Source organism: Streptopelia decaocto (genome assembly GCF_964273445.1).
Source record: "Streptopelia decaocto genome assembly, chromosome: Z".
In the NCBI taxonomy this organism is placed as follows: Eukaryota; Metazoa; Chordata; class Aves; order Columbiformes; family Columbidae; genus Streptopelia; species Streptopelia decaocto.
This window is the reverse complement of record NC_138657.1, coordinates 15783734-15794795: the sequence shown is the minus strand read 5'-3', so window position 1 is coordinate 15794795 and position 11062 is coordinate 15783734. Positions and strand designations below refer to the sequence as shown.

The 11062-nt window shown below is 50.3% G+C and overlaps 1 protein-coding gene across 1 annotated transcript; it reads right to left on the bottom strand.

Moving 5' to 3' along the window:
* Positions 1-4250: 4250 nt before the first annotated feature.
* On the bottom strand, positions 4251-10011 carry HEMGN (hemogen). The gene is made up of 4 exons (XM_082075603.1): positions 9844-10011; positions 6395-6488; positions 5675-5949; positions 4251-4513 (listed from the first exon to the last, which is right to left on the bottom strand). Exons 1-4 carry the CDS (start codon positions 9923-9925, stop codon positions 4413-4415), a joined length of 552 nt encoding a protein of 183 aa, XP_081931729.1. The 5' UTR covers positions 9926-10011; the 3' UTR covers positions 4251-4412.
* Positions 10012-11062: the final 1051 nt, after the last annotated feature.

Sequence of the window (11062 nt, the reverse complement as noted above, 5' to 3'; positions counted from 1 at the left end):
TTCTGCTCTCAAACCACATTCAGTGATTTAGCAAATTACTTGGAAGATAATGTGCACAGAAGATGGCTGAAAAGGGAATCGTTATTAAGGCTACGAAGCTCAGATCACAAGCCATGTCTCGGTTTCTTCACATTTTCTGTCTCAGGGAGAGAAAGGCACAAACATCCTCAAAAGCCCCAAGTCCACACAGATGGATGGATTCCAGCCAGTGGGCTGAGACAAGTGGCCATTTCCCCTGCTTGATGTGGATGAGAGCACATCTGGAATACTGGGTCCAGTTAGGGTAACCTAGTACAAGGAAGACACTGTTAAACTGAAGCTAAGCTGAGGCCATCAAGATAGGGAGACAAAGCATAGGACAGGCTGAAGGAATTGGGTTTTTTCACCTGGAGGAGGAGGCAAGTGTGGAGTCTAACTTGCAGTCCTAAAGAGGCTTACAGAGAAGGAGGACCTGGGGTCATCTCTGAGGTGGACCATCATGGGACAAGAGGCAAGGAGCAAAAGCTGTGACAAGGGAAATTCTGGTTGGACATGAGGAAAATCCTTCCAGTGAGAGTGGGGCAACCCTAGGATGGGGACCAGAGAGAAGGGTATCTCCAATCCTGGACATGGTCAACACTTGGTTACAAAAAGCCCTAAGCAGTCTTGTCAGAGCTAGCCATGCTTTGAGCAGGGGCTGGATTCAAGATCTCTTCCCATCTCTTCCCAGAGATCTCTTCCCATTTAACCTTTTTTTTTTTTTACAGTTATATGATTTTCTGGTGAAACAGGAGAGCTGGGTCAGCTGGTGGAGCACTGCTGAGCCCCTGGGCACACAGCTCCATCTGTGGCAGTCCTGGCAGTATTAGGGAGGTATTTATTTAAGTGGTGAACACAGAACAGCAAGAATGAGAGCTACCATGCTCTGAGCAGGATATGGTTGCCAAAGAGGGAGTGGGTATTTACTGTCACCAGGATTTACTGCTTAAAGTCAATATTGGTAAATCAACTAGTAAATTCCCTTATCTCTGCAAGACTAGGCTCTTGTGGGGTGGAACGGCTTTTCCTTGTCCTCTAGTTGCCTCTGACTGTAAGTTGCTTGCCCACTTCTTTCTGCTCAAGCTTAGCTATGCCTTCACTTCTGCTAAGGACCACAAAACCTTCCCAGCTCAAAACATGGCTAGTGAGCAACAGCCTGCCACAAATCACCTCTGATTTTCTGCAGACGCAGAGGGCCCTGTTTCACAAGAGGAATTTGAGAAGCAGGAAGCCAGGATTCACAAACCAAAAAAACTCTCTTCTCCTATAGAGATGGAAGCAAATTTCCTGGAAGGATATTAGAAGGCAATTGGCAGTGGCCAGAGGGGGCTCTGGTTCTCCTGTATATGATGGCTTCCTTTTCTTTAGCTGTCCTGTCATGGCTGTCAGCCCTCAGGATGGCTCCCCACACTGTGCAAGAACATGGGACAGGACCTGTGTCCCCGAGATGAGCTCACAGCAGCATGGTCAGCCTGGCCCAGTTGACATTAACAAATACCAGCCTCATGAGTGAAGAGACAATCATAGTGGTTGTATTCACTGCATATCACGGCATGCCTGCCTTAGTCTGCATGGCTCATGAAAGAGCATCTTGCAGCCCTCTCACCAGACAGCACAGCAAAGAGGAGAACATTGTGTCAGGCACTGAGCCAGCTCCCTTTGCTGGCCCCATAGCTCAGAAAACATTACCCTGCACCCACCACCATCTCCGCATCACTGAGAAGGCTGCAGTCCGTCAAAAGTCTTTGACCCCTCACCAGCGTTCCCCTTTATGTGCAAGCCAGACCCTGCTTGTTATCATAGGAGATGAAAATTTCCTTTATTGAACACTCTTAATGGCTCTGGGTAAAGGCATCTGTCTGTGGGACAGGAAGGAGGGAGGGAGAAGTTGATGCATTGCATCTGCAAAACAGCAGCATCCCTCCCCTAGAAACAGCTGCCCTTGCCAGGCTGTTCCCAGCTCCATTTGGACAGTGCGACCCACCTTGGGGATGAACATAGAATCACAGAATGGTTGGGGTTCAAAGGGACTTCTGGAGATCATCTAGTCCAACCCACCTGCTAAAGCAAGTTCACATGGACCGCTCACACGTTCAGCTTTGCACCTGAACCCCATCTGTATAAGCAAGTGCTCTGTTATCTGTCCTCTCGTCTGAGAAAGAAAAGGTGCGTTGCAGGTGAAAGTGCTGATAAGGCAGGCTTTATCTTTCCTTTGGTTATTTTGCAATAAGGCTTGTTGCTTGCAGGCACTCCTTTCTTACCAGCTGCCAAAGAAGCCAGTGGAGTCACAGTAGCTCGGAGACAGAGCATGTGGTACTCAAAGTAAATCCAGGTCCTCCTGGCCACCAAAGGCATCTCCGCAGAGACGGACAGAAGTGTTCTCTCTGGCTCCTATCGGTCTCTGCCCATGGGAAGCTCCCCAGCCCTTGTGACACAGGATTGGCACCACTGCCCATGTGTGTTTCAGCAATGAATGTTGCTCTGTGTTTGCACAGACCTCACCCTGCCAGGCCTTCGACACCTCCTATAGCTCCACTTCAACACTGGAGAAGGGGGAACGCAGCTGTTTTGTGCCTTCCTTGTCTGATGTGGGCTGTGAGATGAGTCTAAAGCCTCCCAGAAGTTGCTTCTCCCCGAAATGTAAAGAGCTCTGTGAACCAGGCAAGCCTAAATGTCTGCAGATGTGGAAGTGGGCAGGACCACAGGAGGATCACAGCACAGCTTTTGTGATGGTGCTCAACCATAACATGGCCTCCTGCCTCTGGCTCCCCTTCGGGCCAGAGCAGCCTCAGCTGCCTTCACCCGATGCCATGGTCTGGAGTCAGCATCGTCCCCAGATATACCTCCCTCCATGCTGCAAGTCTTCTGTGAGGCCCTCTGGCTATTCCTTAGGTATTTGGCATTATGAATGAGGTTTGGGTAGCTCATAGCAGAAAGTGATAGATCTTGCACTGCTCCCACTGCTATCAGTCACTGAAGGGGAGAGTGCAACCTTGCGTTAGCTGAGATATCTGTGGAGACTAAAACAATGCCAGGATACCTGCGTAGAGAGACCCATCCCTCTGGGAGCTGCCTGTGGGGAATGGGCTGCATTTGCTTGGTTATGGGGCTGCTGGAGGCTTTCTGGTTTGATACACATCAAGTACTTTGGAGCTGCAGAGATCACCCCAGGATTTCAGAGTGGGGAGACTATGCTAAGAGCTCATGAGTGCTTGCCCCTCATGTGACATCCCTGGGACCAAAGCAGGGGCGGGAGTCAGTGATGTCCGTCCTGTCACTGGAGAGATAGTGTTACTGGTGTCACTGGTGAGATGTCACATCTGCTGAGACACAGATCCTGCAGGGCTCTGAGACAGCAGCAGCAACATATCCAAAGCCACAAGAAATCCATAAATCCCCCAAATTAGAGGGTGACCTCAGGGCCTGGCCAGCCCTGTGCTGTGGAAGACAGGCCCTTGGTATGTCAGATCACAGCAAGAGAGACCTCCACTGCAGGAGGAGAAAGACACCCTGTGTCAGAATATTTCAAGAATGTAGAAGAACCGCCGCCCTGCCACGCACGAGGCACCACAAGAGCTGAAATGTGGGAAGAGACAGAGGGTGACCCATTCCTTCCTGGCTTCAGGAGAAATCCTGGGTGCATGGCTGGGGAGCCAGGGACACAGCAGCTGTGCAGAGTGCATCCTGTCTTTGCCCCAGATGGCATTTCCCTGACGAAAGTTCAGCCAAGTTTCAGGCTCTCACACTCAGCTGTTTTCAACCATCTTTTAATTGCCTAACACGATGGCTCAGCAAGGTCGGGGTGAGGTTGCCCAGAAACTGAAAATGCTTCTCAGGCTTTAGGAAAGCAAGCTGTTTACCAGGCAGGAAAACAGACCACGAGAAAGACTTCAGACTGAAGATAATAACACAAGAGCCTGTGCAGGAAAACACGCAAGCCGGGCAGCTCCAGCCAGATAAAAATCACAGTGGCTTTCAGCTTTGCAATGCCACTTGCATTTCTGCAAATCGGTAATGCCTTTCAGAAATGCGGATGGATGTTTGCCTGTATGCTTAAACTGCAGCATGGCGGGGCACCGTGCAGCCCTCCGTGGGACCACCACCCAGGCAAAACAGCCTTTCTGCAGGGGGGCTCTCAAGCCACAGGCAACAGATGGCTCCTGAAGGACTGCGTTTGTGCGAGCAACCGCGTTCCCCCTCATCCTAACCTGAAAGAAGCAGAAAAAGCAGAGTGACCAGAAGAGTGTGGACTTTACTACTCACAAAGAAGGAGCTGGTCAAAATCACTCTGCAGTACAGAGGTTGTCAGGCAGGAGTCAAAACATAACGTAACAAAACAAAACAATGCAAACAAAGAAGATCCCCAGAAAATTCAAATTGAAGGTGTGTGAAAATCAAAATAGAAGGTATTCATTATCCTGGTGGTCATTTTCCAGAGGAGTATTCAAAACTTCTGGTATTTCCCCTTCTGCTGGTTTCAGCACCTTCTCTTCACCTGTAAAGCATGTAAGAGATGGATCATTGCATACTGGGGGAACTATTGTGGATTACCCCTCCATGCCATGCTAAAGCCCCCATGGTCAGGATTCTGTGACTGCCTATGATGTTAGGTAGCTCCTGATGGCCTGCCCGCTTTTCACAGGACACGACAGTCCCAGGGGTTGTGGAGGAGCATTGGAGAGGGTAAAGCCTCTGTGGGTTTAAATGCAGGAGGCAAATAAACGCAGCCCTGATGCTTGGCCGTTTCAAGATCTCAGGGCTGGAAGCTGGACTGGTGTGGTGTGCCTCAGTCAGCCCCAGTCCCCAGTATGTAGAATGGTTGTTTTCCATTGCACGAGGGCATTGCACACGTTGCAGTGAGAGGCCTCTTCCTGCCCCCTGGCACAGACATTGCTGTAATCAGGGGTCAGAGGATGTTCACCTCCTCTGAAGCAGATCCTACGTTCTCTAGGTTTTGAGGGAACCTGCGTGCTTGGCCCATTGACCACTAAAGTAAATGTGCTGTCCTCTGCCCAAGCCAGATCTGGGAGCAACTCCTGCTGGCCCAAGCTACATTAGCTGTAAATGGATTTCCTGAGCCCAGATGTCGATCTTGCCATTCAGACCAGCTTAGTGTCCTCTGTGTCTCAGTCCTGGCAGCTCCCAAAGGGGTAGTCCTCTGCAGACATTCACCTTGCCCCAGTGCCTACCTTTCCCTCCCTCCCACACTGGTGTCAGACCCTAAACTGGGTGGACTGTGGACAGTATGTATGCAGGCTTTAGCTCTCCCTGGCCAGCTCTAGCCTCGAGAGACCACATCTTCGCTTCACAGCATCTCTGCCCTAACCTGGCTCTTAGCAGAGCCACAGAGATATCTTAAAGCAAGGAGATATTTAGGACCAGGGACCACAGACCCCATGCCAATGACTCTACTGACAGCAGTGGGCTTTTTATCACTCCCCATGACTTGGGGAGCAGCATCTGCCCCCACAGCCTCGACACCCCCTCCATCCTTTCACAGCTACCCAAGTCACATTTAGTGGTGTAGGGACCCGTGCCCTAGTGGTGCCACACGCTGGTGGTTGATGAGGTGGGCAGCCTTGGCTGACAGTCCTTGAGAGTGGCATTACACTGCTCCCCGAGCCCCCCTGGAGCCAGCAGCTCTCTGGCAGCTCACCCGCAAAATCCTGGCTCCTGGCTGCTAGCTCGCCCTCCATTGCTCCCAGCTGAATCCCAACGACTGGGTCCTGGATAGTCAGCATGGGTGGCTGTTCTTGATGCACTGGCTCAGGTGGTGCTGTCTTGGATGGCGCTGGCTCAGCCTCCTCCTGTGGGTCAGGCTGGGGGTCCAGCTCCGGCTCTGGCTCCAGGCTGGGCTCCACCACCAGCTGGCGGCCTCGTCCTCGCCTGGCTCCTCTGCCTCTCCTTTGCCGTTTGGTTTTCTCCTGCTCCCTGCCAGGGGGATTTCACAGGGGTCGAGTTGGGCATAGGATGGAAGACCTTCCCTCCCGCCCTGAGGCTGCTTTTCTGGCCCCAGGCTGTGACCACAACCCAGTCCATCCCAGCAGAAGCTCTAGCCCTCCTCCCCAGCCCTGTGCAGCAGTGTCCTCTGGCCACACCAGGGGGCAGGATCTTGGGCACCACCTTTTTTCCCCGCCTCGCGCTGGGGTTTCTTGCCACCCAAACTACCACCTACGTAACCCACCATCCATCTCTGCCCGTCAACACCTGCACAGACCTGGAGCAGCTACCACCTGGAGGTCATCTTTCCCCACTTAAAACTGATGGGGCCTGGCTTAGCTCTGTCCTGGTGCAAAGATGGAAGTGTTGGGCTGCCATGCCTGAGCTGGGGTTAAGTGCACCAAGAGAATGACTCCATTACATAAGCAAGATTTACCTCAGAACCCACTGAATTGAGTCTTTTTCCTGGGCTTCTGCTTTTCTTTTCCGGAGCAGCTCCCGATCTCTCAAGCGGCGTGTGATGATGACATCTACAAGGACAGATTGAGTTCAAATGACATAGTGGCCAAGGGACAATGCCAGCCCTCCCTGCCTGGGGACAGAGCACTGATGCCAGAGGCCATGCTCTTTGTGTCATGAAGCAGGTCTTGATCCAAAACTGCTTGGGTGCTTTACTTCCAGTTCAGCTTCAGTGGGTAGGATCTGATTACACACCACCTAAAGATCCCAGGCTCCTGCACTGAAAGTTACTCTAATTATTTTCATGTGCAGTTTTCTTCCTGCTGCTGCAGCCATGGGGTGACCCTTGTCCAACCTGCTCAGCACTGTAAGGACCTGGGGCCTTATCGACACTGTGAAATCCATCTGAGTATGACGAGAAATTTCTTCACTTTTAGGGTGACAGAGCCCTGGAACAGGCTGCCCGAAGAGGTTGTGGAGTCTCCTTCTCTGGAGACATTCACAACTGGCCTGGACACATTCCTGTGCAATCTGCTCTAGGTGAACCTGCTTTAGCAGGTGCATTGGACTAGATGATCTCTAGAGGTCCCTTCCAACCCTAGTTATTCTGTGATTCTGTGAAATTCCTCATCCAGATGTCACTATAGGCTGCAAGATAATTCTTTGTGTTTGCTCCATTGTTATCCTTTCCCCTGGACAGCTGCAACTGGCAACTGCAGCAATGAGTACACTTGTCTTAACTAACTAAGGAGAAAGCCTTGCCCTGTAGAACAGCCAGCCCTACAACCTACAGACAGGTCTGTAGGGGTGAGGGGGTGACCCAGCAAGCACAGGCTTTCCCAATACACAGATGCTCATGTGTATTGGGCCAAGACCCTGTAGGAGATGGTGAACTAACCAGAGACCAGAACAGGGCTAGTACAAACTGCTGCGGGTGAGGAGACTGGTCCCAAAGACTATATAAGCAGCCCCAAGCAGGTCTGCAGTTATGAAGAAGACCATGGCAGGGCTAAAGATAGACTGGCTCCTGTAAGGAAGACCCATCTGGGCAAGATGTGCAGGTTACCTACAGCCACCAGGAGAGTCATCCCCCAGGTCCCAGTCACCCTGTGCACTGGCTTCGTAGGCCAAGATAAGTTGCACCCATATCACTGGCTGCAGAGGCAAAGACATCTCACCCATCTACACCCTGATGAATGAATTCCTGGACTCCACTGAAGCCAGCACTGAACTTCCTCACCCGTGTCTTTGTCCTAACAGACAGCATCCTTGATGTGGCAATAGGTCTTGTGGTTGCTGATCCAGTCAGCCCTGAATTTTCTAGCTTGGATTCCAGCCTGTGATAATAAAGACCTGGCTTAGATCAAGTAGCACGAGACCACTCCCTTGAAACAAAGGGCATTGTTCAGGAGCAACATCACTTCTCTGGGCCCTGGAGGGAGAGGGGACTCTTCCCACGCATACACTGCTGATTTTCATAATTTCAACAAAACTCACACAACGAAAAAGCAAAACTACAACCTGCTCCTTCCAGATATAATCAGATCTGGCTGCTTCCACAAATAGCCTCAGCTCACACTGGAGTATTAGGTGAAACCAGTGAAAGATGGTCATTTTGTCATTCCCTTGTCCAGCTGGGAGAACTGGCAAGGTGAGAAACATTTCCAAGGCTGAGCTGGAACTACAGCTCTTGTATCCTAGATCTCTGTTAAATGTGAGAAAAGCCATAGTCCAGTACAGAAAAAAGCAAAACGGACAGCACAAACCAACCTCTACCCAAAGTAGGTCTTTATACAAGACACTTCTAGTAATTAATCTTGCAAAAAAAGTAGCTTGGAAAGTATCTCTTTTGGTCTCTCTTCCAATGTACTCGTCATTGCAGGGCCAACTTTATGATTATATCAGGCTGTCCAGGACCTTGTCCAGAGAAGCTAGGAATGCCCCAGAGCCCACCTCTCTGGTCCTCACACCACTCTCACTTAATTTTTTTCCTTTCTATCCAGCCGTGTTTGCAACCTGCCCCTGCTGCCTCCTGTCCTTTCCCTGTGCACCCCTGAAAACAGACTGTCTCTCCCTTCTCTTTAGCCCCGGTTAGAGCATGACTGCAATGACATCTCCTTCCCATCTTTCTCTTCTGGCTGAACAAGGCTGATTTCCTCTGGTCGTCCTCGTGTGTGAACTTCTTCAGCTTTTCATAGTCTTGGTGGCCCTGCACTGGACTCATCCCTGTATGCCTTTGTCTGAGTTGCCCAAATCTGGGCAAGTTATTCCAAGTGCTGTCTAATAATAACAACGACAAAATAATAATAATTTAAAATTCCTACTTTCTGTTGTTGCCTATTGTTTTTTCTGTTATTTTATTGCCTTTTTTTTGTGCAGTAATTCCGGGAACTGCCTTTGTTCTGAGCATGGTAAGTCCATACAGGAGAAGATGGCTCCTCTCCTAAAAAAATTCCAGCCTAACCAGACCGAAGAGAAGGGGCACAGCGGTATGTGATATAGATGTGAAGGCCACCCGCAACGCCAGCGCCAATGTATCTGAGTCTTGGCAAGGGCGTCTCGGCATGACCAGAGATGGTGTCAGCCTCTGAGACAGAAAAACATGGTGCTTGGAGTGTTCAATGTACAGCCGGGCAGAGGTTCCCCAAACGGAAGGCTGTTCCCCGGGGTGAAACAGCGTCGGGGGCAGCGGGGCACAGGCAGCCGGACATGACTCTGCCGTCCCCATCGCAAAAGGAAGGAAGCTGCCTGGGAAGATGAGGTTACAAGCTGCAGCAGCAGGATCTGCACAGAGCTTCAGTTTAACCGCTGAAGTACATAAACCCTTGCACATCGCTTTGCAGCCAAGGTAACTTACTTTCCCATTCAAAATATCTGGTGAGCTGTAAAAGCATTTTTAGCTGTTTGCAACCAGTCTCCTTCCCAACCCACAATAAGTAAATGTTTTTGCACAGGTAGCAAATACCCCTTATTCATTTCTATCTGGTCCAAGAGAACACTCCCACAGCTGCTCCAAAGCTGTCTGTCACCTGCTAGCACCTGGCTGGAAAGATCACAGTAAAACATCTGCCCCCAATGAGAAACTATTTAGCAGAGGACACAAAGATACAGGGATGAAATTAAAAGAAAAAAAAAAAATCCATCAAGCTAAGAGAACAGTGACAGAGTATTACCAGTCTGCAAACAGGCAGTATATTGATGCTGCCTGAGGGACTTTGTCTGAGTCAAAAAGCCTTTATAGGTGCTTCTGCCTTTCTGATCTGAAACGTGACACGGAAAAAGCCACATCCACTGCAGTTGAATGTGCATCTTCCATCCCCCAAGCACCACCTGGTAATTATTAACTCATTTTTTAGAAACCACCAGTGACAAAGATCATTCCCTCCTCTCTCTGAAAACTCAAGTTAGGAGTGGTCTCACCATTACCTGGCACAGCATACTCCTCGCGGGCTGCAGATGGTGGCAGGGAAGAGTCCGAATAAGCATGATCTTTGCCCAAACTCTCCATGGCTCTTTGCAGTTTTAAATAGAAACCAGCTTAGTTCCCTGGGAACGGCATCTGGAGATACTGGTGTAGCATAATGAGAGTTTGAAAAAAATGTAGACTGCCCGCCCAAAACCTCTTATCTGGCCAGGCCACTAGCAGGGTAATAATATTCTCCTTATCAGAGTGCAAAGGTGTGCGAGTCTCTGCCCAGGATCCACTGTGTGGATTACAAAACATGTTAGTGCTTTTATACAGCAAATAATTCCACTTCAGATAGGAAATTTACATTTATTGCTGCTAAACTGTGACTTAGATGACCTCCTGTAGAGAGAAGCTGCATGACAGGGCAGCATGTGGCACCGCCTCACTGGTGGTTCCCAGAGTGAGATGCCACGAGGTGTTGTCGGTCCTTGAGGACCCCTTGCGAGGACTGAAATGGGACATATGCTGTTTGAAAGGTGTTTGCATCGGACCCTAGCAGTGCTGGTAGGTAGGGACCTCCATCTCCAGTCCTTCTTGCTGCAGGACTGCCTACTGCACAAGGTTGGGACGGCTGTGGCATCATTATGCTTTGGAAACACCCAAGGGTGGAGAGTGACAAGGTGTGTGACCTGTCCAAGGTTTGTACCCACTTCCTGGGAAATCCAGTCAGTGACGAATCCATGCTGGGACTCCAAGCAAGGGCTTGTGCCTGTTGAGAACTTCCCAATGACTGGTTGGTCCAGTACCTGGTCTATCAAGGCTATGAGCAAACCACTTCCCTCATGAAGCAGGATGGCAGTGGGAAGGCCCAGTAAAACCAGTGGGAAGACGCAGCTGGTCCCTTGCTCATGCAGAAGGATGTCCTTTCATGGTTGCTCCCAGCTCTCAGTTGCCAATTGCAGCTCCAGACCTGCATAGCATGCAGGCTCACACAGTCTCTGTAGAATCATCTTCGTGGCCAGTATAGATGCAAAAGGGAAGCTTCTTCTTGTGCAATGGCTTTGATCCTGAGATCCTGCTCCCTGCTCTGCAGTCTGAATGGCTGGACCTCCAGGCCAGTCTTCCTCAGCTTCCCACATGTGAGATGAGGTGGGAATCCTGTCCTCCACTGCAAACTGCCTTCAGAGTTTCTCGTACCAGGATGGCACAGAAACGCTTAAGGTTATACCTGTGCAT

Excerpts from the sequence above, each read along its gene's own strand:
- HEMGN (XM_082075603.1), bottom strand. The coding sequence starts at position 9,925 with ATGGAGAGTTTGGGCAAAGATCATGCTTATTCGGACTCTTCCCTGCCA. Across the intron at positions 6,489-9,843 it reads CGAGGAGTATGCTGTGCCAG|ATGTCATCATCACACGCCGC; the intron begins GTAATGGTGAGA and ends CTGTCCTTGTAG. Across the intron at positions 4,514-5,674 it reads CAGGAGCCAGGATTTTGCGG|GTGAAGAGAAGGTGCTGAAA; the intron begins GTGAGCTGCCAG and ends CATGCTTTACAG.